This window comes from Scyliorhinus torazame, chromosome 6 (assembly GCF_047496885.1).
Source record: "Scyliorhinus torazame isolate Kashiwa2021f chromosome 6, sScyTor2.1, whole genome shotgun sequence".
NCBI classification, from domain to species: domain Eukaryota; kingdom Metazoa; phylum Chordata; class Chondrichthyes; order Carcharhiniformes; family Scyliorhinidae; genus Scyliorhinus; species Scyliorhinus torazame.
The window spans coordinates 15,885,500-15,912,026 of NC_092712.1; the positions used below are offsets into that span (position 1 = coordinate 15,885,500).

Here is a 26,527-nt window from a genome sequence, read left to right on the forward strand (position 1 = left end):
ACCTGGGACACTGGAGCTGTGAAGCAGCACTGCTACCCACTGTGCTACCATGCTGCCCACTTGGAGATGGTGGCTATGATTTAGGAATGCAGGCAGTGAGACACAGTAGAATTCCCAGCCTCTGACTTAGAACATAGAACATAGAACAATACAGCGCAGTACAGGCCCTTCGGCCCACGATGTTGCACCGAAACAAAAGCCATCTAACCTACACTATGCCATTATCATCCATATGTTTATCCAATAAACTTTTAAATGCCCTCAATGTTGGCGAGTTCACTACTGTAGCAGGTAGGGCATTCCACGGCCTCACTACTCTTTGCGTAAAGAACCTACCTCTGACCTATATCTATTACCCCTCAGTTTAAAGTTATATCCCCTCGTGCCAGCCATTTCCATCCGCGGGAGAAGGCTCTCACTGTCCACCCTATCCAACCCCCTGATCATTTTATATGTCTCTATTAAGTCTCCTCTTAACCTTCTTCTCTCCAACGAAAACAACCTCAAGTCCATCAGCCTTTCCTCATAAGATGTTCCCTCCATACCAGGCAACATCCTGGTAAATCTCCTCTGCACCCGCTCCAAAGCCTCCACGTCCTTCCTATAATGCGGTGACCAGAACTGTACGCAATACTCCAAATGGGGCCTTACCAGAGTTCTGTACAGCTGCAACATGACCTCACGACTCCGGAACTCAATCCCTCTACCAATAAAGGCCAACACTCCATAGGCCTTCTTCACAACCCTATCAACCTGGGTGGTAACTTTCAGGGATCTATGTACATGGACACCTAGATCCCTCTGCTCATCCACACTTTCAAGAACTTTACCATTAGCCAAATATTCCGCATTCCTGTTATTCCTTCCAAAGTGAATCACCTCACACTTCTCTACATTAAACTCCATTTGCCACCTCTCAGCCCAGCTCTGCAGCTTATCTAAATCCCTCTGTAACCTGCTACATCCTTCCACACCATCGACAACACCACCGACTTTAGTATCGTCTGCAAATTTACTCACCCACCCTTCTGCGCCTTCCTCTAGGTCATTGATAAAAATGACAAACAGCAACGGCCCCAGAACAGATCCTTGTGGTACTCCACTTGTGACTGTACTCCATTCTGAACATTTCCCATCAACCACCACCCTCTGTCTTCTTTCAGCTAGCCAATTTCTGATCCACATCTCTAAATCACCCTCAATCCCAGCCTCCGTATTTTCTGCAATAGCCTACCGTGGGGAACCTTATCAAACGCTTTGCTGAAATCCATATACACCACATCAACTGCTCTACCCTTATCTACCTGTTCAGTCACCTTCTCAAAGAACTCAATAAGGTTTGTGAGGCATGACCTACCCTTCACAAAGCCATGCTGACTATCCCTGATCATATTATTCCTATCTAGATGATTATAAATCTTGTCTCTTATAATCCCCTCCAAGACTTTACCCACTACAGACGTGAGGCTCACCGGTCTATAGTTGCCGGGGTTGTCTCTGCTCCCCTTTTTGAACAAAGGGACCACATTTGCTGTCCTCCAGTCCTCTGGCACTATTCCTGTAGCCAATGATGACATAAAAATCAAAGGTCCAGCAATCTCTTCCCTGGCCTCCCAGAGAATCCTAGGATAAATCCCATCAGGTCCCGGGGACTTATCTATTTTAAGCCTGTCCAGAATTGCCAACACCTCTTCCCTACGTACCTCAATGCCATCTATTCTATTAGCCTGGGGCTCAGCATTCTCTCGTAAACACAGTATCTTATTAGAACTGGCCAGACTTCCAGTTGCGGCGATGACCAGCTAAGCCGCACGTTTCGGCGGCTCCAGCTCGAACAGACCTTCGGGCTCTTTTAAGAGCACCAACGGGAATTTTTTTTCCGACGAAACCCGGTGTGGGGTGATGCAACAGGGAGTCCCCCCCCCCAGTGGGAAAGAAAAATATCGGCGACGACGGCCAGATCTCGGAGAACCCTCAAGGGCAGCGGAAGAAGAAAGAAAGGAGCAAGATGGCGTCGGAGGGAGCCCAGGCGACTTGGGAACCGGACCAGGATGAATTTTTAAGACGGTGTGTGGAGCTGCTAAAAAAGGAGGTGCTGGCCCCGATGCTACAGGCAATCGAGGGGCATAAAGAGACACAAAAGGCCCAGGAGATAGAGCTCCGTGTGGTGGAGCAGAAGGTAACGGACAACGAGGACGAGATTCTGGGCCTAGCGGTCAAAATGAAGACGCACGAGGCGCTCCATAAGAAGTGCATCGAAAGGATTGAAGTCCTGGAAAACAGATCACGGAGAAAGAACCTCTGGATCCTGGGTCTCCACGAGGGAGTGGAAGGAGCTGACGGCGGGGCTTATGCGAGCACGATGCTACGCTCGCTAATGGGAGCTGAGGCCCCCTCGGAAGTGGAAGGGGCCCACCAGGTCCCTGCGAGGAGGCCAAAAGCTGGAGAACCACCTAGGGCAATGATCGTGCTATTTCACCGCTTCAATGATAGAGAGGTGGTTCTGAGATGGGCCAAGGTGGTACAAAGTAGCAGATGGGAGAATGTGGTGATATGAGTGTATCAGGATTGGAGTGCGGAGGTGGTGAGAAGGAGGGCGAGTTTCAATCAAGCCAAGGAGGTGCTGCATAATAAGAAAGTGAAGTTCGGGATGCTGCAGCCGGCGCGATCGTGGGTCACGCACCAGGATAGACATTACTATTTTGAAACGTCGGAAGAAGCATGGACCTTCATTCAAAAAGAGAAACTGGACCAGAACTGAGGGACTGATGTATAGAGGTGTAAATTGGGGAGGGGGGGGGGGCACTGAGAAATAGGGGGAGCTGCGCCATGGGGGGGCGGGATGGTTCTGGAAAGCCTTTCCCGCGCCAGAGAGATGATGCCGGGAAGATAGGCGCAAGGAGGATGGGAGTTCCTCACACGGGGGGGTCAAGGGGCGAGCGGGAGAAGCCGGGGTCAGTTGAAGTCAGCTGACTTTCGGAAGCAATATGGGGGGAGTAACCATGCTAGATGGGGATCTGGGGGGGGGGGGGGGGGAAGAGAGAGGGAGGAAACGGGGGCAACTGGGTTGCTGCTGCAGAGATCGAAGGGAGCTGGTAAGAGAAAAGGTGGTCGAGGCGGGAATGCGCTGCCTGGGGGACGGGTGGGTGCGCGGAACCGGGACGTGGGACTGGCCCAGAGAGGGTGATGGCTAGTCGACAGGGGAGGGGGGCGGGCAGCCCCCCAGTCCGGCTGATCACGTGGAACGTGAGAGGCCTAAATGGGCCGATGAAGAGGACCCGAGTGTTCGCGCACTTAAAGGGACTGAAGGCAGACGTGGCCATGCTTCAAGAGACGCATCTGAAGGTGGCGGACCAGGTTAGGTTAAGGAAAGGATGGGTGGGACAGGTGTTCCACTCAGGGCTGGACGCAAAGAATAGAGGGGTGGCCATATTGGTGGGGAAACGGGTGTCGTTCGAGGCTAGGAACATTGTAGCGGACAGCGGGGGCAGATATGTGATGGTGAGTGGCAGACTGCAGGGAACAGAGGTCATGCTGGTCAACGTATATGCCCCGAACTGGGCTGATGCGGGATTTATGAAGCGGATGCTGGGACGCATCCCGGACCTGGAGGTAGGAAACCTGGTAATGGGGGGGGGGGGGGGGACTTCAACACCGTGCTAGACCCAGGGTTAGATAGATCTAGATCCAGGACCGGAAGAAGGCCGGCAGCGGCCAAGTTGCTTAGGGGGTTTATGGACCAAATGGGGGGAGTGGATCCGTGGAGATTTGCTAGGCCGCTGGCCAAAGAGTTCTCCTTTTTCTCCCATGTCCATAAGGTATACTCCCGGATAGACTTCTTCGTTTTGGGAAGGTCACTGATTTCGAGGGTGGAAGGAACGGAGTACTCGGCCATAGCTGTTTCAGACCATGCCCCACATTGGGTGGATCTGGAACTAGGAGAGGAGAGGGAGCAGCGTCCACTCTGGCGACTGGATGTGGGATTATTGGCGAAAGAGGGAGTCTGCGGAAGAGCGCGGGGATGTATCAAAAGGTACCTGGAGGCCAACGATAATGGGGAGGTCCGAGTGGGGGTAGTATGGGAAGCGCTGAAGGCGGTGGTCAGGGGAGAGTTGATCTCCATCAGGGCTCACAAGGGGAAAACAGAGGCCAAAGAAAGGGAAAGATTACTGGGGGAGATTGAGTGTCGATAAAAAATATGCGGAGGCCCCGGAGGAAGGACTATACAGGGAGAGGCGACGACTCCAGACGGAGTTCGACTTGCTGACCACAGGGAGGGCAGAGGCACAGTGGAGGAAGGCACAGGGGATGAGATATGAATATGGGGAAAAGGCGAATCGCCTGTTGGCCCACCAGCTTCGAAAGAGGACAGCGGCGAGGGAAATAGGGGAAGTTAGGGATGAAACGAGAATCACAGTGCGGAGAGCAGGGAAGGTAAATGAGGTAGGTGTTCAAGACCTTTTATGAGAGGTTATATAGGTCCCAACCCCCGGAGTGAAAAGAGGGGATGCAGCAGTTTCTGGACCAACTAAGGTTCCCAAGGGTGGAGGAGCAGGAGGTGGCAGGCCTGGGGGCGCCAATTGGGGTGGACGAGGTGACCAAAGGGCTGGGGAACATGCAGGCAGGGAAGGCCCCGGGACCTGACGGGTTCCCGGTGGAATTTTATAGGAAATATGTGGACTTGTTGGCCCCGCTGCTGGTAAGAACCTTTAACGAGGCCAGAGAAGGAGGGACCCTACCCCCGACAATGTCGGAGGCGACGATATCACTAATCCTGAAGCGAGATAAAGATCCGCATAGGCCTATCTCACTCCTAAATGTGGACGCCAAGTTGCTGGCAAAAGTGCTGACAATGAGGATAGAGGATTGTGTCCCGGGGTAGTGCACGAAGATCAGACAGGGTTCGTAAAGGGGAGACAATTGAATGTCAACGTGCGACGGCTATTGGGGGTGATACTGATGCCCCCAGCAGAGGGGGAGGCAGAGATAGTGGCGGCAATGGATGCAGAGAAGGCATTTGATAGGGTGGAGTGGGAGTATCTATGGGAGGTGCTGAGGAGGTTCGGGGAGGGGTTTGTCAGCTGGGTTAAACTCCTCTATGGGGCCCCAATGGCAAGTGTAGTCACAAATCGGCAAAGGTCGGAGTATTTTCGACTACATAGGGGAACAAGACAGGGATGTCCGCTGTCCCAATTACTGTTCGCGCTGGCAATTGAACCACTGGCCATAGCGCTGAAGACGCCAGGAAATAGAGAGGGGTGGTTAGAGGGGGAGAGGAACACCGAGTGTCACTCTACGCAGATGACCTACTGCTATATGTGGCAGATCCAGTGGGGGGGATGATAGAGGTTATGCAGATATTGAGGGAGTTTGGAGATTTCTCGGGATATAGTCTTAACATGGGGAAGAGTGAGCTTTTCGTAATACACCCTGGGGACCAGAGTAGAGGGATAGATGGCCTGTCGCTAAGGAGTGTGGAAAGAAACTTCCGATACCTGGGGATTCAGATAGCCAGGAGCTGGGGAACCTTATACAGACTCAATCTGACTCGGCTGGTGGAGCAAATGGAAGAGGATTTCAAAAGGTGGGATATGCAGCCGTTGTCACTGGCGGGCAGAGTGCAGGCGATTAAGATGATGGTCCACCCGAGGTTCCTATTTGTGTTCCAATGTCTCCCTATATTGATCACTAAGGCCTTTTGCAAAAAAATAGATAGGAGCACCATGAGCTTCGTGTGGGCAGGGAAGGTCCCGAGGGTAAGGAGGGGGTTCCTGCAACGTAGCAGGGACAGAGGGGGACTGGCGTTGCCGAATTTGGGCGACTATTACTGGGCCGCCAACGTGTCGATGATCCGTAAGTGGATGATAGAGGGAGAGGGGGCGGCGTGGAAAAGGCTGGAGATGGCGTCCTGGAAAGGAACGAGCTTAAAAGCGCTGGTGACGGCGCCACTACCGCTCTCCCCGAAAAGGTTTACCACGAACCCAGTGGTGGCGGCAACATTAAGTATCTGGGGGCAATGGAGGCAACAGAGGGGTGTGTTGGGAGCCTCGGTGTGGTCCCCGATCAGGAACAACCATAGGTTTGCCCCAGGGAGGTTGGACGGAGGGCTCCAGAGCTGGCACCGGGCAGGAATTAGGAGAGTGGGAGACTTATTTATAGATGGGACGTTTGCGAGCTTGGGAGCGCTAGAGGAAAAGTATGAGCTGCTCCCGGGGAATATCTTTAGGTATATGCAGGTGAGGGCGTTCACGAGACAACAGGTGAGGGAATTTCCGCTGCTCCCGACACAAGGAATCCAGGATAGAGTGCTTTCGGGGGTGTGGGTCAGGGAGGGGAAAGTGTCCGAAATATACTGGGAGATGAGAGAAGAGGGGGAGGAGCTGGTAGAAGAACTGAAGGGAAAATGGGAAGAAGAGCTCGGGGAGGAGATTGAGGAGGGCTTGTGGGCTGATGCCCTAAGTAGGGTAAATTCGTCTTCCTCGTGTGCCAGGCTTAGCCTGGTCCAATTTAAGGTGCTACATAGAGCACACATAACGGGAGCGAGGTTGAGCAGGTTCTTCGGAGTGGAGGACAAGTGCGGGAGGCACGGGGAAGCCCGGCGAACCACACACGTATGTTTTGGTCGTGTCCGGCACTGGAGGAAGATTTTACTCATGTGGAAGGAAGCGAAACCCTTCAGCGTGGAGGCCTGGATAAATGATATGGCGGGGTTCATAAAACTGGAGCGGATGAAGTTTGCGCTGGGAGGATCGGCTCAGGGGTTCACCAGGCGGTGTCAACCGTTCCTCGACTATCTAGCGGAACATTAGGGGGAAAATAGATGGCCAGCAGCAGCAGCCCAAGGGGGAGGGGGGGGGGGGTAAATTGTTTGTGTTCTAGATGGGGTGAGGGGGTGGGAGCACTATTTAGTGTTATTTTGTTAGTTCACTATTTTATTTAAACAATGTTATCTACCAGTTATCATGTTACCGTTTTTGTTGATTTGTAAGGGGGAAAAATTGTGTTTCAAAACTTTAATAAAATATATTAAAAAAAAAAATTAGAGCTGGCCAAAAGGTTAGGTAATTTGGACATTCTGAATTCTCCCTCTGTGTACCCGAACAGTGCTGGAATGTGACGACCAGGGGCTTTTCACAGCATCTTCATTGCAGTGTTAATGTAAGCCTACTTGTGACAATAAAGATTATTAAAAGAATTAGTCTGTAATTGTTTTAAATTATAAATTTAGAGTACCCAATTTTTTTTTTCAATTAAGGGGCAATTTAGTGTGGCAAATCCACCTACCCTGCACATCTTTGGGTTGTGGGGGTGAAACCCACGCAGACATGGGGAGAATGTGCAAACTCCAAACGGACAGTGACCCAGGGCTGAGATTAGAGCGCGGGTCCTCAGCGCCGCAGTCCCAGTGCTGACCACTGCGCCATATGCCGCCCCAGATTTAGTCTGTAATTTAATGAGTCACTTCCGTTACCCATTGTAAAACCAGGAGGCGGTGGTGCAGTGGTATTGTCACTGGACTGGTGATCCAGAGACCCAGGGTAATACTCTGGGGACCCGGGATCAAATCCCACCATGGTGCAAACTGAATCCAACAAATATCTGGAATTAAAAGTCTAATGATGACCATGAAACCATTGTCAATTTTCATTAAAACAAAAATCCCCTTTAGAGAAGGAAATCCTGGTCTGGCCTACAAGGACTGGTTTAGCACACTGGGCTAAATCGCTGGCTTTGAAAGCAGACCAGGGCAGGCCAGCAGCACGGTTCAATTCCCGTACCAGCCTCCCCGAACAGGCACCGGAATGTGGCGACTAGGGGCTTTTCACAGTAACTTCATTGAAGCCTACTTGTGGCAATAAGCGATTTTCATTTCATTTCAAGTGACTCTAGATCCACTGCAATGTGGTGAACTCTTAACTACCCTCTGAAATGGCAAAGCCACTAGAAGTCTAAAAGGAAAGAAACCAGCTAGACCACAGCATTGACGATGCAAACCCAGACCTGTTGTCCTCCTTTCTAACATCTCAAGGTTTGTGACAAAATTGGGAGAGCTGTCTCACAACAGCCTGATATAACCCTACTCATGGAATCATACCTTATCATACAGATAATGGCCCAGACACCACTATCACCAGAGGTGGCGGCACAGTGGTATACAGTCGGGAAGGAGTTGCGCTGCGAGTCCTCAACAGCGACTTCGGATCCCATGAAGTCTCATGGGAAAGGAAATCTCCTGATTACCAAGTACTGTCCAGCATCAGCTGATGAATCAGTACCCCTCCATGCTAAATACCACTTGGAGGAAGCACTGAGGGTGTCTCAAAAGCACAAAATGTACTCTGGGTAGAAACTTCAATGCCCATCACAAAGAGTGGCTCACTAGACCTCATCCTCACCATCCTGCCTGCCACAAATGCATCTGTCCATGACAGTATAATAATAATCTTTATTGTCACAAGTAGGTGAAGTTACTGTGAAAATCCCCTCCTCGCCACACTCCGGTATCTCTTCGGGTACACAGAGGGAGAATTCAGAATGTCCACTTCACCTAACAAGCACGTCTTTCGGGACTGCGGGTGGAAACCGGAGCACCCTGAGGAAACTCACGCAGACAGGGGGAGAATGTGCAGACTCCACACAGACAGTGACCCAAGCTGTGGAGCAACAGTGCTAACCACAGTGCGACCATGCCTCCCTGTATCAGTAGGAGTGCACAATCCTTTGAGACAAAAGTCCCGTCAACACATTGAGGATACCATCCATCGTGTTGTGTGGCACTACCACCGTGCTAAATATGATATATTCGGAACAGATCTAGCAACTCAAAATTGGCGCTACAGGCCGTGAGCACAGCAGAATTATATTCAGCCACAATCTGCAACCTAATGGCCCAGCATATCCCCCACTCTACCATTACCACATGGTTCAATGAAGCGTGCATGACAGCATGAAAGGAACAGTACCAGGCATATCGAAAAATAACGAGGCGTCAACCTGCTGAAGCTACAACACAGGACGACTTGCATGCCAAATATCACAAGCAGCAAGTTATACCATCCAAGCTCTGCAGTCTTGCCGTATCCAGCCGTGAATGGTGGTGGACAATGAAACAACTCACTTGAGGCGGCTCCACAAATCTCCCCATCCTCACTGATGTAGAGGAGTCCAGCAATTCAGTGCAAAGGGCAGCATTCACAATCTTCAGTCAGAACTGCCGAGTGGGTGGTCCACCTCAGTCTCCTCCAGAGGTCACCTGCATCACAGATGACAGTCTTCAGCCAATTCGTTCACCCCACATGATATGAAGAAAAGGCTGAAGGCACTGGATACTGCAAAGACTATAGGCCCAGACAATATTCCAACAACGATACTGTAATTCACAGTAATTATTATTATGGACTGCAGCGGTTCAAGACAGCAGCTCACCACACCTTTTCAAGGGCAATTCGGGACGGGCAACAAATGCTGGTCTAACCAGCGAAGCCCACATCCCGTAAAAATATATTTTTAAAAAGCACACCTGCTTTACTTCAGTATTCACCGATACCTGAAAGATCTGGAGAGTTCCTGCCATTCTCATCCATTTCCTTAATGGAAAGCATGGGCAGCACAGTGGTTAGCACTGTTGCTTCACAGCGCAAGAGTTCCAGGTTCGATTCCGGCTTGGGTCACTGTCTGTGCGGAGTCCGCACGTTCTCCCCGTGTCTGCGTGGGTTTCCTCCGGGTGCTCCGGTTTCCTCCCACAAGTCCCGAAAGAAGTGTTGTGCGAATTGGACATTCTGAATTCTCCTGCTGTGTACCTGAACAGGCGCCAGAATGTGGCCACTAGGGGCTTTTCACAGTAACTTCATTGCAATGTAAGCCTACTTGTGACAATAAAGATTATTATAAGAATAATTTTCAACTTTTCTGCAACATCCTAGTAACTGGCAGGCTAACATCAAGGATTCCAGATCATGGGATTGCTTAACACAAAGTATCATAGAATTTACAGTGCAGAAGGAGGCCATTCGACCCATCAAGTCTGCACCGGCTCTTGGAAAGATCACCCTGCCCAAGGTCAACACCTCCACCCTATCCCCATAACCCAGTAACCCCACCCAACACTAAGGGCATATTCGGACACTAAGGGCAATTTATCATGGCCAATCCACCTAACCTGCACATCTTTGGACTGTGGGAGGAAACCGGAGCACCCGGAGGAAACCCACGCACACACGGGGAGGATGTGCAGACTCCGCACAGACAGTGACCCAAGCCGGAATCGAACCTGGGACCCTGGAGCTGTGAAGCAATTGTGCTATTAACAATGCTACCGTGCTGCCCCTAAGTGAAATAGAATGGAAAACCTCTGAACACAAGCACCTCACCCCACACCCTCATCTTTGTTTATGCACTCAACGCGTAGGAAAACCTCTGAACACAAGCACCTCACCCCACACCCTCATCTTTGTTTATGCACTCAACGCGTAGCAGTGTGGAAACAGCTGGATGGGTCTATTTAAAATTTGTTTTTTTTTTTTTTATATAGAGTATCCAAATATTTTTTTTTCCAATTAAGGGGCAATTTAGAGTAGCCAATCCACTAAATCTGCACGTCTTTGGGTTGTGGGTGTGAGACCCACACAAACACGGGTAAAATGTGCAAACTCCACAGAAACAGTGACCTGGGGCTGGGATCGAACCCGGGTCCTCAGCACCTGGATGGGTCTATTTTTGAGAGAAATTTATCTTGCCTCCTGCTTAAGGTGCGCATCAACCGTGGGTACTGAGTGCAAGTGGATATCGTTCACATGAAAGCCTCAGGCAGGCATGTCAGCAGCAGGCAATTCAATCACAGAAAGCATCATAACCAGATCCTCTTGTAGTTTCTCAGTCATTCATCTTCCAGGAAAGATCACTATTAAAATCACATTCCCAGGGACTTCCGGTGACGGCAGGCGGGAGGCGGCCGCACAATGGAGAGCTCCCGTTCGGCAACGGCATTTTCGGGGCTTTAAGCCCGGTCCCGGGGTCCACGGAGGCGGCAGAAGCAGGGAGAAGGCACGGAGGAGGCACAGTGAAGACACAGGAGGAAAAAAGGAAGAAAAATGTCGAGGGTGAACAAGAAAACGGCCGGAAAAAAAAAACAGCTGAAGGTCCGTCAGGGAGTGGAAAGGTCACCGCGGGGTCACCAAGGCAAATGGAGGCTGGAGCACCAGGGAAGGCCGCACTGCTTACGGCTGAAGCAATAACTAAGGTGATGGCTGCGGAATTTGAAAAGGAGTTGGCGCAGATTGCGAAATGCATGGAGACGGTGAGGAAGGAGATGAGGGAGGTTTTGAGTGTGCTGGTGGAGGAGGCGGTTTCCCCGGTGAGGACCGAGGTGGCGAGCGCCGTGGCGGAGGTGCGAGAGCAAGGGGAGGCGCTGAAGGAAGTGGAGGAGACGTTATTGCAGCACGGTGATCAACTTGCCTCGATGGGGAAAGAGATGCGGAAGGTGATGGACACTAACAAGGATCTGCGAGGAAAAATGGAAGACCTGGAAAACAGATCCAGGCGACAGAATTTGAGGATTGTGGGGCTGCCCGAAGGAGTTGAAGGACCGAAGCCGACTGAGTATTTTGCCACGATGTTGGCAAAACTATTGGGGGGGGGGGATCCCTCCCGATATGAACTGGATCGGGCTCATCGGTCGTGGAGGCCTGTACCAAAGGCGAGTGAGCCGCCAAGGGCAGTGACTCTGTGCTTCCGTAGGTACAGTGTGAAGGAGAAGGTCCTGAGCTGGGCCAAGCAGAAGCGGGGGGTGCAGTGGGCTGGAGCTGGTATATGCGTATACCAGGACTTTACGGTGGAGCTGGCAAGGAGGCGGGCTGCCTTCAACCGGGTGAAGAGGGCACTGTACATTAGCAAGGTGCGGTGCGGCATTGTATATCCAGCGAAGCTGAGGGTGACTTGCAAGCTCAGGGACTTTTATTTTGGAACGGCGGAAGGAGCGGAGGAGTTTGCGAAAGCAGAAGGACTGTGGCAGAACTGACAAATTGAGGAATGGCCATGTGCCGATGTAACCTCAGGACTGTATTTTCTTCTTTTTTGTATCACTGCGCACGGGTGTAGAGACTAAAGGAGCCAATGTGGTATATATTTGGACAAGGGAAGGGACGGGACTTTCACTCGAAATGAGGGTTCTTTGGGGTGTAGGTGGATATGCGGGGTTTGTGTGCTAAAAGGGGATCTTTGGGCTTTCCTAGGGCCGGGTAAGGGGGAAAAGGGACCCGGGTGGGGGCCTCCACGCTGGCCGGTTTAAGCCGGCCAGTGAACGGGAGTGAGGTGGGGGGAGGGGCTGCGGCCATCGGAGCCTGGCAGAACAGGGTCCGAGTGGTCTCACCGGGGTGAAAAGTTGGGGGGGAAGGAACCGAGGTTAGGGGAGGAGTTTTACAAGAGGCAGTGGACGGGAGGAGCTGGAGACCTGGAGTGGGGGGGGGGGGGGGGGGGGGGGGGGAGAGCTGTGTAAGATTAAGGGTGACTACGGGTAATCCCGGATTCCTTTTTGTCATTTGTTTATGTAAACATGCGGGTTGAGGTTTGGGGGTTGGTGGGTAGAGTGGATCGTTGTTATTATGGGGATTGACATATCTTGCTGATTATTGTTCATTGTTGATGGATGTAAATGTGGGAGAAAATGTGAAAATGGAGAATTTAAAAAAAAGGCAAAAAAAAAATAAAAAAATTCACATTCCCAGACTGATTTTCTCCTTCCTGACCAAAAGATACCGTGGTTGATGTACAGCTTCTTTAATACCAGTTCTGAAGAAACGTCTTCAACCCGAAACATTATCTCAGTTTCTCTTGACAGATGCGCTACCAGAACTGCTCTGTATTCCCAAGATTTTTTGTTTCTTTCTCAGATTTCCAGCATCTGCAGTATTTTGCTGGAGTAGCAGTTCTCTTCGAGATCAGCTAACCATGATACAGACAGGAGATTAATTCTGAACAAACAAAATCAGGCACATTCCCTTCATCAAAAATAAGAAGAATCAGAGTAATCTTTATTAGTGTCACAATTAGGCCTACACTGCAATGAAGTTACTGTGAAAAGCCCCTAGTCGCCACATTCCGGCGCCTGTTCCGGTACACAGAGGGAGAATTCAGAATGTCCAAATTACCTAACAAGCATGTCTTTCGGGACTTGCGGGAGGAAACCCACGCAGACATGGGGAGAATGTGCAGACACCGCACAGACATCGACCCAAGCTGGGAATCGAACCTGGGACCCTGGCGCTGTGAAGAAACGGTGCTAGCCACTGTGCTAAATGCTGCCCATCAATGGCTGTTAATGGGACACTCCTTTGTTAAAAATTAGGTTAAAGAGAAAACAGTTGTGGCGTACAGAAAGATATAACTTGGTTTATGTGGAAGTATCCAATGACAATTCAACTGTGAATCATGAGACTTTAATAGTTAAAAATACAGAAAATGCTGGAAAAACTCAGTTGATTTGGCAACATCCGAGGAGAGAGAAATGTTTCATGTCCTTCCGACTCTTCAGAGCAAAATTATTTCGTTTATTTACCGCCAACCCTAGTTTCACTTTGTTTAAACTTACAAATATACAACTGAAATATTTGATGAGGAAAAGTGCTAAATATCATAAAGATTAGAAATATTATTTCAATCCAGTTGCACCATAGCTTGAATCACATCCCACAAATGCTGGCACTCTTGAGTGGCAACTGTGATTCACCCCCAGCAGTAATCATACCAAAAATAGCTGTGTAAATAATTTGTCACTTGTCATAACCCCAGTTTATATTTCTAGCTCACTGGCATATTCCATGTCAGCTTTCTATATGAAAGGATGATGGGTTCATGATTCCATTAATTCTCCCTGACCAAGCTTCGGAGAATCAGCAGCTGCTGTACTGAATGAAAGGCGTTGTGTACGTTGGAACCTTCAGCGAGAAGAGAATTGGGGCTGGAACGGCAAATGCTGCCAATGAAAGCGTAATATTAGTTCAACAGAAAGGTCTCCCTCGGTGTGTTTCCTGGCTTCAAGTAGCCACTCTGAGAATTAGGAGAACACATAATTCTGAGGACCCAGCCTTAATCGGGCCACATCCAAGTGCCCTGAACAGTTAATGCTGGATAGCAACTGAAGACCGATAAAGCAGCTTATGGCATCATCAGCCTTGAGCTCACAACACAGTGATACCAGATAAAACCTTCAATGGCACCATTATCAAATCCACCATTGACATTTCAGAGTGGTTAGGGGAGCTGTCACCACTGGAACAGCCATATCAACATGTTGGCTACAAGAGCAGGGCAGAGGATGGATGTGATAAGGCAGTCCCTTCTAATGTCTTGAACGCTACCTATAAATCGTGTGTCAGGAGAGTGGTGAAATAGTCACATTCACCTGGATTGTATGCACCCACAACACTCGGGAAGATGAACAGCAAGGTGTACCAATTCACTTGATTGGCATCATGCCACTGAACTGACCGAATACTCCCCTCCACCACCCGCACACTATAGCTGCAGCATGCATAATCTAAAGGATACAATGCAGCAACACGCCAAGGTTACTTTGGTAACATTTCCCTCTTACATACAACCTCTATAATGAATAAATTAACAACAATATCATGGAATGCCAGAACTTGGACACCAACATATCAGTCATATAATTGCAGCATAGTCAATGGACCCGTGCTGGGCCCCTATTGTTTGTCATTATATAAATGACTTAGATGACTATGTGGGGGGTAGGTTCAGTAAGTTTGTGAATGATACAAAGATTGGCTGGGTGGTTAACAGGGAGGTTGAGTGTCTTGAGTTACAGGAATATATAGACGGGATGGTCAAATAAGCGGATAAGTGGCAGATGGAATTTTACCCTGAGAAGTGTGGGGTAATATAGAAAATGCTGGAAAAACGCAGCTGATCTGCCAGCATCTGAGGAGATTATTGTACTGTATTGGAAGGAGTAATTTAACAAGTAAGTATACGATGAAAGGTCTGACACTGGGAAGGTCCAAAGAACAAAGGGACCTTGGTGTGTTTGTCTATAGATCTCTGAAGGCAGAAGTGCAGGTTAATCGGGTGGTGAAAAAGGCATACGGGACTCGCGCTTTTATCAATTGGGGCATAGACTACAAAAGCAGGGAGGTCATGATGGAGCTGTGTAGAACTTTGGTGAGGCCACAGCTGGAGTAGTGTGTGCAATTCTGGTCGTCACTTTAAAGGAAGGACACTGTGCAGAGAAGATTCACCAGAATGTTGCCTGGGATGGAACATTTAAGTTATAAAGAGAGGTTGGATAGGCTTGGGTTGTAGTCAGCAGAGAAGACTGAGGGGTGACCTGATTGAGGTGGACAAGATTATGAGGGGTATGGACAGGGGGGGATAGGGGAGCAGCTGTTCCCCTTAGTTGAAGGGTCGGTTACAAGGGGACATAAGTTCAAAGTGAGGGGAAGTTTAGGGTGGATTTGGGGAAAAACTTTTTTACCCAGAGGATGGCGATGGTCTGGAATGCACTGCCTGGGAAAGTGGTAGAGGCAGGATGCCTCACATTCTTTAAAAAGTACATGGATGAGTTCTTGGTACACTATAACATTCAAGGCTATGGGCCAAGTGTTGGTAAATGTGAATAGGTGGGCAGGACAGGTCATGTGTTGGTGCAGACTCGATGGGCCAAAGGTTCTCTTCTGCATTGTAGTATTCTGTGATTCTGTGAATGTCCTGGAATTCACTGGCAAACATCATTATGGGAGAGCCAGTCTAAGAAAGAAGAAGAAAGAAAATCGCTTATTGTCACAAGTAGGCTTCAAATGAAGTTACTGTGAAAAGCCCCTAGTCGCCACATTCCGGTACCTGTTCGGGGAGGCTGATACGGGAAGGTCCCAAAACATGTTCTCAGAGAGACCAAGAACAAATATATTCCCAAAACATGTGTAGGCCTAGATATTTTCCTCCCACCACCAAAGCTCTCCAGTAAAGCATTCTCCTCTCCACCTCCACCTAACAAAGGTTCAATTTGCACAAATAAAAATCAATTCTTCCTATTCTCTGGCTCAGTTACACACAAAACACGTCAATAAGGTACCAGACTAACTCACTGAAATTGGAGCTCAGGAAAAACTAGGCAAGCTTAAAGCAAAATAACTGCTTGAAAATATATGCTGTTTCTCCCAGTTAACTGAAATCTCACTCGAGATATTGGGTAGAACGTAGAACATACTGCGCGGAATGAGGCCATTCGGCCCATCGAGACTGCACCGATCCACGTAAGCCCTCACTTCCACCTTATCCCCGTAACCCAATAATCCCTCCTAACCTTTTTGGTCACTAAGGGCAATTTAGCATGGCCAATCCACCTAACCTGCACGTCTTTGGACTGTGGGAGCAAACCGGAGCACCTGGAGGAAACCCACGCAGACACGGGGAGAACGTGCAGACTCCGCACAGACAGTGACCCAGCGGGGAATCGAACCTGGGACCCAGGCGCTGTGAAGCCACAGTGCTACCGTGCTGCCCGACAGTTGTATAGTGGTAATGTCATTGGACTAGAGACCCAGAATAATGCACCAGAAACACAAGTTAAAATCCAACATTGGCAGCTGGGGGAGTTCAATTAATAAATTTGGAATAAAATGCTTAGTCTCATTAATACTGAACACGATACTCCTGGATTGTTGTAAAAATCCATCTGGTTCACTAATGTCCTTTAGCAAAGGCAATCTTCTACCCTTACCTGATCTGGACTACATGTGAAGGTCCATCACATTGCTCTCTGAAATGATCGAGCAAGCCACTCAATTCAAGGGCAATGTGTCCACATCCAACAATCAAATAAAAAAAAATATGGCCAGAGAAAAAGATCTAAATTCAATGACAAACATCCCTGCCCAATGCTTCCATCAGGCCTTCCCATCAATTTGTATCCAACAGAAGATTAGCAATAACATTTAACATTTAAACTCAATCCAAACTGGCAGATCCACGTGGCATTCCACTTAGTGATTCTAACATCAATGTTTATCTACATGTCGACTCGTCATTAACCTAGAGTTAGTTATCCTGAACCATCAACAGCAAAAGTAAAATGTGCGGCACAGCCTCACACAGCGCCAGGGATACAGGTTTGATTCTGGCCTCGGGTGACCGTCTGTGTGGAGTTTGCACTTTCTCCCCGTCTCTCCAGGTGCTCCGGTTTCCTCTCACAAACAAAGATGTGCATGTTCGGTGGATTGGCCACGCAGAACTGCCCCTCAAGTGTCCAAAGGTTACGTGAGAGGTGTCTTGACGGAGTCCCTGGCCGTGCACTCAGATCCTGGGCGGACTAACTGGCGGGTGTGTTCGTGAACAACTTCAACATCTCCCTACTACATTGAGGTTCCCACCTGCTTCCAGAAGACCACCATCACACCGGTGCCAAAGAAGAACCAGGCAACATGCCTCAACGACTACTGTCCGGTGACCTGGACATCGATCATTATGAAGTGCTTCAAGAGGTTGGTCATGAGACACATCAACTCCATACTCCCAGAATGCCTTGATCCACTGCAATTCGCACACCGCCACAACCGGACCACAGCAGATGCTATCTCCCTGGCCCCACACTCATCCCTGGAACATCACAACAAGGACTCTTATGACAGACTCCTATTCATCGACTCCAGTTCTGCTTTCAACGCCATAATCTCAGCCAAGCACATATCAAAATTCCAAAACCTAGGACTTGGCTCCTCCCGCTGCAACTGGATCCTCGACTTCCTGACCCATAGACCACAATCAGTAAGGATAAACAACAACGACTCCTCCACGATAGTCCTCAATACCGGGGTCCCGCAAAGCTGCGCATTTAATCCCTACTATATTCCTTATACACACACGACTGTGTTGCAAAATTTGGCTCCAACTTTATTTACAAGTTTGCTGATGATACGACCATAATGGGTCAGATCTCGAACAATAATGAGTGAGAGTACAGGAGGGAGATAGGAGAACCTAGTGGTGTGGTGTAACGACAACGATCTCTCCTTGAACGCCAGCAAAACTAAAGAGCTGGTCATTGACTTCAAGAAGCAAAGTATCGTACACACCCCTGTCTGCAACAATGGTGCCGAGGTGGAGATGGTTGACAGCTTCAAATATCTAGGTGTGCCCATCATCAACAATCCGTCCTGGTCCATCCACTTTAACGCTACAACGAAGAAAGCACAACAGCGCCTATACTTCCTCAGGGAACTAAGGAAATTCGGCATGCCCACATTGACTCTTACCACTTTTTACAGATGCACCATAGAAAGCGCCCTATCTGGCTGCATCACAGCCTGGTATGGCAACTGCTCGGCCCAAGATCGCAAGAACCTACAGAGAGTCGTGAACACAGCCCAGTACATCACACGAACCTGCCTCCCATCCAGTGACTCTGTCTGCACCTCCTGCTGCCTTGGGAAAGCGGGCAGCATAATCAAAGACCTGAAACTCCTTCCATCCTTCCTGAGGCAGCGAGAAGTGCATACAGAATCAATGAGAGGATGGCAAGCTTGTGTGATGTTTCCATACAAACATCTGAGAACACGCACTAACAGATTCAAAAACAGTTTCTTCCCCACTGTTACCAAAGTCCTGACTGACCCTCTTATGGACTGACCAGATCTCTTCACACATCTTCCCCACCGAGTAGTACCACATTCCCGATGCTTCACCCGATGCCTGTGCCTATGTATTTACATTGTGTATTTATATATCCTACGTTTCATGTCTGGAAAGATCTGCCTGGCCGTACGCAGAATAATACTTTACACTGTACACATGACAATAAATCAAATCCGGTCCAATGTGCAGGGGAGTAAGCTTAAGTAAGGTGCTCTTTCGGAGGATCGGTGCAGACTCAATGGACAAGAATGGTCATTCTCTGCACTGTAGGGATTCTCTTGACTTCCAGGTGACAATAAGTGAATAATTCCTCACTCGAGGATCGAGTATTTTAATTTCAGATGTTTCTGTTTTTGTAACAAATGTTGGCCCAAATCTGAAAAATCTACAAGTGGGTAGAGGAAGGCTAACTTGTACAAATGTCTGTGCATTGGCTTTCTAGGTCAACGTAAAGCCAAGATTCAGAAAAACAACCAGCTTAGCATGGCTGCTTTATGGCCAGTACAGTATCCATAGACTGATATTTATTGTCACATGTATCGAAGTACAGTGAAAAGTATTTTTCTGCAGCCAAGGGAACGTACACAGTACGTACATAGTAGACAAAAGAATAATCGACAGAGTCATTGAAAGTGGTGCATCAACAAACAGCGATTGGTTACAGTGTGGAACAAGATCCAACAAGAGCAGCACAGGGCGTCGTGAATAGTGTTCTTACAGGGAACAGATCAGTCCGAGGGAGAGTCGTTGAGGACTCTAGTAACTGTGGGGAAGAAGCTGTTCCTATGTCTGGATGTGCGGGCCTTCAGACTTCTGCCTGATGGAGGGGTCTGGAAGAGGGCAATGATTGGGTAGGAGGGGTCTCTGACAATGCTGTCTGCCTTCCTGAGGCAGCAAGAAGTGCATACAGAATCAATGGGAGGATGGCAAGCTTGTGTGATGCGTCGGGCTGAGTTCACCACACTCTGCAGTTTTTTGCGATCTTGGGCCGAGCAGTTGCTGTGATGCAGCCGGATAGGATGCTCTCTATGGCAAATGTTCTCTGATCAAGTGACTGATTAAGTGTGGACATTTGTGGCGGCATTGGTTAGCACTGCTGCCTATGTCGCTGAGGACCCGGGTACAATCCCAGCCCCGGGTCATTCTATGTGGCGTTTGTACATTCTCTCCGTGTCTGCGTGGGTTTCACCCCCACAATCCAAAGGTGTGCAGGGTAGGTGGATTGGCCACACTAAATTGCCCCTTAATTGGAAAAAATAATAATTGGGTACACTAAATTTATTTTTAAAAAGTGAGAAGATTTGTTTCAATGTGAATGACAACACCTGGGGATTAATCGCTGTACAGAGGAGATATTGTATGAAGCCTCACACCATGAATATTTGTTTTTCTTTTGGTCTACCTGGAACTCGTGTGGATTGTAGGCATTTAAAGCCAAAGCAGAGAAATAGACCATCGGGAATCATGTGAACCATTGTAGTCCTTGGAAGCAACAAAAAGTGATGGGGCAGATTGTGGCTTTAAAATGATCATTCTATTTTCTGCTGCCATTAGGCACAATATTTCCTCCATGTTTTTCTGAAATAAATTTAAGAGTACCCAATTCATTTTTTCCAATGAAGGGGCAATTTAGCGTGGCCAATCCACCTACCCCGCACATTTTTGGGTCGTGGGGGCGAAACCCATGCAAACATGGGGAGGATGTGCAAGCTCCATACAGGCAGTGATCCAGAGCCGGGATTGAACCTGGGACCTCGGCGCCGTGAGGCTGGACTACTAACCACTGCGCCGCCGTGCTGCCCTACACCGACCCTCTTGAAGAGCACTCTCTGTAGGCTCACTCCCCCGCCCAATCCCCGTAACCCCACCCAAACCACACATCTTTGGATTGTGGGAGGAATCCCAAGCAGTCACAGGGAGAATGTGCAAATTCTACACACAGTTACCCAAGGCCAAATCAAGCCAGGGTCCCTGGCGCTGCTAGGCAGCAATGCTAACCACTGTACCAATATTACTGTAGATGGAGCCCCAGTAATGTCCCACTTAACCACTGCAGTTAACCAGACTGATTCCAAGTGCAAGAAGTCTGCAATTCTTGAAGCACATGCTGAATGAACAAACTCTCAGCATTTCCTCCAGCGAGTTTCAGCTTCTGGAATTTTACCACTATTGTAATTATATTGAGAATTTGTGCTTTACTTTTTAAACCTTTGAAAATATTTCCTTAATTCAAACAACCAGATCATGTAATTACAGGTAGGTCTTAATTCACAATGAAGGACAAAGCGTGCCCTGGAACTCATGCCCTTATCAAAAGAGACCGAGCCAGTGAAATGATGTCACCGACTGGAAATCTCCCCAGCCTCAATGATGCAGGTGTAATTTCTTTATCAGGGATAATTATTTTAGAATTGGGCCCCATATCTCAAAGTGTATGTCAGAGATCATAGAAACCCTACAGTGCAGGAGGAGGCCATTCGGCCCATCGAGTCTGCACCAATCTTCTGAAAGAGCACCCTACCTACGCCCTATCCCCGTACTCCCCTCTAACTTTTTAAAAAAGACATTTGGGGGCAATTTATCATGGCCAATCCACCTAACCTGCACAGCTTTGGACTGTGGGAGGAAACTGGAGCACCCAGAGGATACCCACGCAGACACGGGGAAAACGTGCAGACTTCATACATAGTCTCCCAAGGCTGGAATTGAACCTGGGTCCCTGCTGTGCGGCAGCAGTGCTAACCACTGTGCCGCCCATGTGTACACAACTTCAAAATGACTTGCCCACACTGCAAATTCCCTGGGATATGGTAAATGCCAGACAGCCTTATCTTGAAGCTAATAACATAATTTACAAATGTTGAAACAAAAATCAGGACTCGGGCAGAATGCCAGGTGAAAGTCCCCTCTCACCGGAGGACTGGCAATGTAAGAGCCCATCAGAAATCGCAAGATATAAAGTTATCGTAAGGAAATGAATATTCAGACTGTGGATGTCACCGGTAAGAGCAATATCTAGTGTCCATCCCTGGATGCCCTTGAGAAGGTTGTGCGTCTTCTTTCAGAAAAGGGCAACAGCAGGGCAAACATCCAAATTATTCAGCCCCTCAAGCTTGCTTTGACATTTAGTAAGAATATGGCTGATTGAATTGTAACTTCAACTCCACATTCCCACCTACCCCCAATAATGTTCCACACCCTTGTTTATCAAGAATCTATCTCACTCTACCTTAAAAATACTCAAACACTCTGCTTCCACCACTTTTTGAGGAAGAGAGTTCCCAATACATCATGACCCCGAGAGAAAAACATTCGCATCTCTATTTTAAATGGATGATCCTTTATTTTTAAACAGAGGCCCCCCCTCTAGATTCTCCCACCCTTTCCATTCATAAAATATAGGAGCAGAATTAGGCCTTTCGGCCCGTCGAGCCTGCTCTGCTATTCAATCATGGCTGATATTTTTCTCATCCCCATTCTCCTGCCTTCTCCCCATAACACCTGATCCCCTTATTAATCAAGAACCTATCAATCTCAGTCTTAAAGACACTCAGTGATTTGACCTCCACAGCCTTCTGCGGCAAAGAGTTCCACAGATTCATCTTCACCACCCTCTGGCTGAAGAAATTCCTCTTCATCTCAGTTTTAAAGGATCGTCCCTTCAGCCTGAGGCTGTGGCCTTGGGTTATAGTTTTTCTTACCAGAGTCCTTACTGCTCCTCATTGTGGCAAGCTCTTCATTCCAGGGATCATTCTGTTGAACCTCCTCTGGACCCTTTTCAAGGCCAACACATCCTTCCTTACAGGGCACAAACTGCTCACAATACTCCAAATGGGGGTCTGACAGGAGCCCTATATAGCCTCAGAAGTACATCTTCTGCAGCACGGTAGCACAAGTGGCTAGCACTGTGGCTTCAAAGCTGCAGGATTCCAAGTTCAATTCCCTGCTGGGTAACTGTCTGCGCGGAATCTGCACGTTCTCCCAGTGTCTGCGTGGGTTTCCTCCGGGTGCTCCGGTTCCTCCCACGGTCCAAAAATGTGCAGGTTAGGTGGACTGGCCATGCTAAATTACCCTTAGTGTCCAAAAAGGTTAGAAGTTATTGGGTTATGGGGATCGGGTAGAAATGAGGGCTTAAGTGGGTCGGTGCAGACTAAATGGGCCAAATGGCCTCCTTCTGCACTGTATGTTCCATCCCTGCTCTTGTATTCTAGCCCTCTCAATAGGAATGCTAACATTGCATTTGCCTTCCTGTCAACTGAAGCCGAATCCACCCTGTGAAGATGTCACTCAGGATCTTATGTGTCAGTCAAGTCACCCCTTGCTCTTCTGAAGTTCCAGCATTCTGTGACGGTGCGAGTGTCTGTAAACCAGTGTGTAGGGGCTGGTTTAGCACAGTGGGCTAAACAGCTGGCTTGTAATGCAGAACGATGCCAACAGCGCGGGTTCAATTCCCGTACCGGCCTCCCCGAACAGGCGCCGGAATGTGGTGACTAGGGGCTTTTCACAGTAACTTCATTGAAGCCTACTTATGACAATAAGCAATTATTATTTAAATGTGAGCACAAAACCAGAATGTCCTAAGTTAAATTTGGCAGCTAATACCCCCACCAACTTCGACAGATGCACCATAGAAAGCATTCTTTCTAGTTGTATCACAGCTTGGTATGGAGCCTGCTCTGCCCTAGTCCGTAGGAAACTACAAAAGGTCGTGAATGTAGCCCAGTCCATCACGCAAACCAGCCTCCCATCCATTGACTATATCAATAATTCCCGCTGCCTCGGAAAGGCAGCCAGCATAATTAAGGACCCCACGCACCCCAGACATACTCTCTTCCACCTTCTTCCGTCAGGAAAAAGATCCCAAAGTTTGAGGTCACGTACCAACCAACTCAAGAACAGGTTCTTCCCTACTGCCATCAGACTTTTGAATGGACCTACCTCGTATTAAGTTGATCTTTTCTCTACACCTCGCTATAACTGTAACATTATATTCTGCAGTCTCTCCTTCCTTCCCTATGTACGGTATGCAGTTTGTACAGCATGCAGGAAACAATACTTTTCAGTGTGTACTAATACATGTGACAATGATAAATCAAATCAAATCAAGTGTGCACAAACCCTTCACTGTGTCACCAGAGTTGTATACCATTGCAGTACACGGTTTGTCTTTTTGAGGTTCGCCTTCCATCATCGACTCGGCATTTATGGCTCCTCACAATAATTAATTAATAATCTTTATCAGTGTCACAAGTAGGCTCACATTAACACTGCAATGAAGTTACTGTGAAAAGCCCCCACAACACACAAGTGTGGGTGTTGGCGGTGGATCCGGGGACCCAATCCAATCAAATAAATAAGATTTAGGGAAAGGAGAAAGCTCTTTACATCCATTATTAACCGTCGAAAGGGAAAGTAAACGCAGACAACCTATTGTGTCCAAAACAGGGTCGGGTGGCGAAATAATGACCTTGCATTTGGGGAAAAAAAGACTTAAAATTAAAACCATTTTTATCCCTGAAGCAACGATTGAGCAGACCGTGCGCGTTTGTTTTTGGTGACTGCGGCCTGGGCCTCAGGCTTCCCCGCCGCCCAGGCCCGGGTTCACTCACCGCACTCCAGCAGATCAGTTCGTTGGTGTCGGGATCCTCGATGAGAGTCCACAGCTTGGTGAGGAAAGCGGGGACGTTGCTGCCGTGCGGGTCCATCCGGAGCCGAGAGGCCCCCGGGGTGGGATTCAAACGCGGGGCAGGAGGAGGGTGTAGAGGGCCGCTGAGTGTGCTGGAGGAGGGGGGAGGGGGAAGAGAGAGGAGAGTGCAGATGATGGCGAGGGACAGGCGCGATCGGCTCTCTGCGGCGGCGACACCTCAGCCCGCGGCCGCACACTCCCCGCCAGCGGCCGCCATCTTACTGAGGCGGCGGCGGCGGCGGCGCCCCTCCCCCCCAGGCCGCGCACTAACCCCCCCCCCATTCACCTCACAAAAATAAAACCTCGTTTATTTCCAATGTTCGGTCTGGAAAACGAAACTCCCGATTCAAAAAAAAAAATGTCGCGGGAAAGAAGAAGAAAAAAAAACAAACAACCCCTCCTCCCTTGACTCTCCGGGACCCGTCACGCTGTCCCTTCGCCGGCATCGTTTTTCAAATTCGCGAGTTTATTGTTTTTATTTTTCGGGGCGGGTTTTTCTCGCTCCTTCCTTTTATTTTTAATTTGCCGCGTGCGGGAGCGGCGGTTGTTCGGCGGCCCGGTGGGCCACCGGGCGGGTGTGGGTCCGCGCCCGCCGCCGCCGCCTCCTCCTCCGCCCGCCCGCTCCTGCAGCAAGATGGCGGCGGAGAGCATGTCGCCGGCTGCGGACAGCAGCAGCAGCAGCAGCGCCGGAGGGAAGAAAAGGCCGCTGCCGGGCCTCGGGGGAGAGGAGCAGGTCTGTGTGGTGCTGCCATTCAATGTTTTTCAAAAGTTGGCGGGTTTACTTGGAGCGGACCCCGGGGTGGCGGGCGGTTTGGAGACCGAGACTCCAACGTGGTTCTGGGGTTGCAACCCCATTTAGTCTTCCCTTCCCCTTCCATTTCATTCCTTCTCTCCTCATTCCCTTTCTCCTGCCCTCTCCATCCATCCGCAATCCCCAAGGGGCACTTGCCCCCTCCTGTGCCAATCACCCCGTGTCGAGATGGCGTGCTCTCCTCCCGGCTCAATGTGCCCCAGTGATTTTTAAACTGCTCAACAAGATGGCATTTCCCTCCAGTGTTTGAACGTGGCTTTTCCCCCCCCTTCTGTTTGATGTGTGTCTGCCTGACTGCAGTTTTCTGTGGCTCCATATGGTCACAGCCCCATTTAGCTGGAAGGAACGTTCTGCTCGTCCAGTACAGGATGCGTGGGATAAGCTGTCTGATAAATTGGTACCATGAGGTGTTGAGGGTAGGGCTGGATGTTGTCGGCGTACGCAAGGGAACACTGACACTTGTATTTTGTCAAGGGGCAGCATGAACATGGATTTGTAGAATCCCGACAGTGCAGAAGGAGTCCTTTCGGCTCATTGAGTCTGCAACGACCCTCCGTAAAGAGCACCCTACTTTGGCCCAAACCCTGCCCGATCTTCGTCACTCTGTATGGAGCCTAACCTTTTGGACACTGAGGGGTAATTGAGCATGGCCAATCCACCTACCCTCGCACGTCTTTGGACGGTGGGAGGAAACCGGAGCACCCGGAGGAAACCAACGCAGAACGTTCAAACTCGGGTCCGAATCGAACCCGTGTCCTTAAGTGCTGTGAGGCAGCAGTGCTAACTAACCACTTTGCCTGTGAGAAGTAGAAACAGGCCGATGTTAGGTCTTTGGGGCACACCAGAAATTGATGGGAAGGGAACAACAAAGAACAAACAAAGAAATGTACAGCACAGGAACAGGCCCTTCGGCCCTCCAAGCCCGTGCCGACCATGCTGCCCGACTAAACTACAATCTTCAACACTTCCTGGGTCCGTATCCCTCTATTCCCATCCTATTCATGTATTTGTCAAGATGCCCCTTAAATGTCACTCGTCCCTGCTTCCACCACCTCCTCCGGTAGCAAGTTCCAGGCACCCACTACCCTCTGCGTAAAAAAACTTGCCTCGTACATCTACTCTAAACCTTGCCCCTCTCACCTTAAACCTATGCCCCCTAGTAATTGACCCCTCTACCCTGGGGAAAAGCCTCTGACTATCCACTCTGTCTATGCCCCTCATAATTTTGTAGACCTCTATCAGGTCTCCCCTCAACCTCCTTTGTTCCAGTGAGAACAAACCGAGTTTATTCAACCGCTCCTCATAGCTAATGCCCTCCATACCAGGCAACATTCTGGTAAATCTCTTCTGCACCCTCTCTAAAGCCTCCACATCCTTCTGGTAGT

The 26,527-nt window shown here is 49.2% G+C and overlaps 2 protein-coding genes across 7 annotated transcripts in view; one reads left to right on the forward strand and one right to left on the reverse strand.

Annotated features, from left to right (window-relative positions):
- The window catches only part of hsf1 (heat shock transcription factor 1), a 179,781-nt gene extending 155,220 nt beyond the window's left edge, over window positions 1–24,561 (reverse strand). For 2 of the 5 annotated variants that reach the window (XM_072507968.1, XM_072507967.1), the window contains exon 1: window positions 24,255–24,560. In XM_072507968.1, the coding sequence (XP_072364069.1) occupies window positions 24,255–24,350 (96 nt within the window). In that variant the 5' untranslated portion in view covers window positions 24,351–24,560. Of the gene's footprint in view, window positions 1–9,118; window positions 9,254–24,254 lie in introns of all 5 variants that reach the window. The other 3 variants (XM_072507969.1, XM_072507971.1, XM_072507970.1) reach the window with 3 other exon arrangements.
- Window positions 24,173–26,527, forward strand: part of bop1 (BOP1 ribosomal biogenesis factor) — a 256,999-nt gene continuing 254,644 nt past the window's right edge. Inside the window, exon 1 of one of the 2 annotated variants that reach the window (XM_072507966.1) lies at window positions 24,173–24,312. In XM_072507966.1, coding sequence (XP_072364067.1) covers window positions 24,295–24,312 — 18 coding nt within the window. In that variant the 5' untranslated portion in view covers window positions 24,173–24,294. Of the gene's footprint in view, window positions 24,313–24,629; window positions 25,065–26,527 lie in introns of those variants that run through there. The other variant, XM_072507965.1, reaches the window with a different exon arrangement.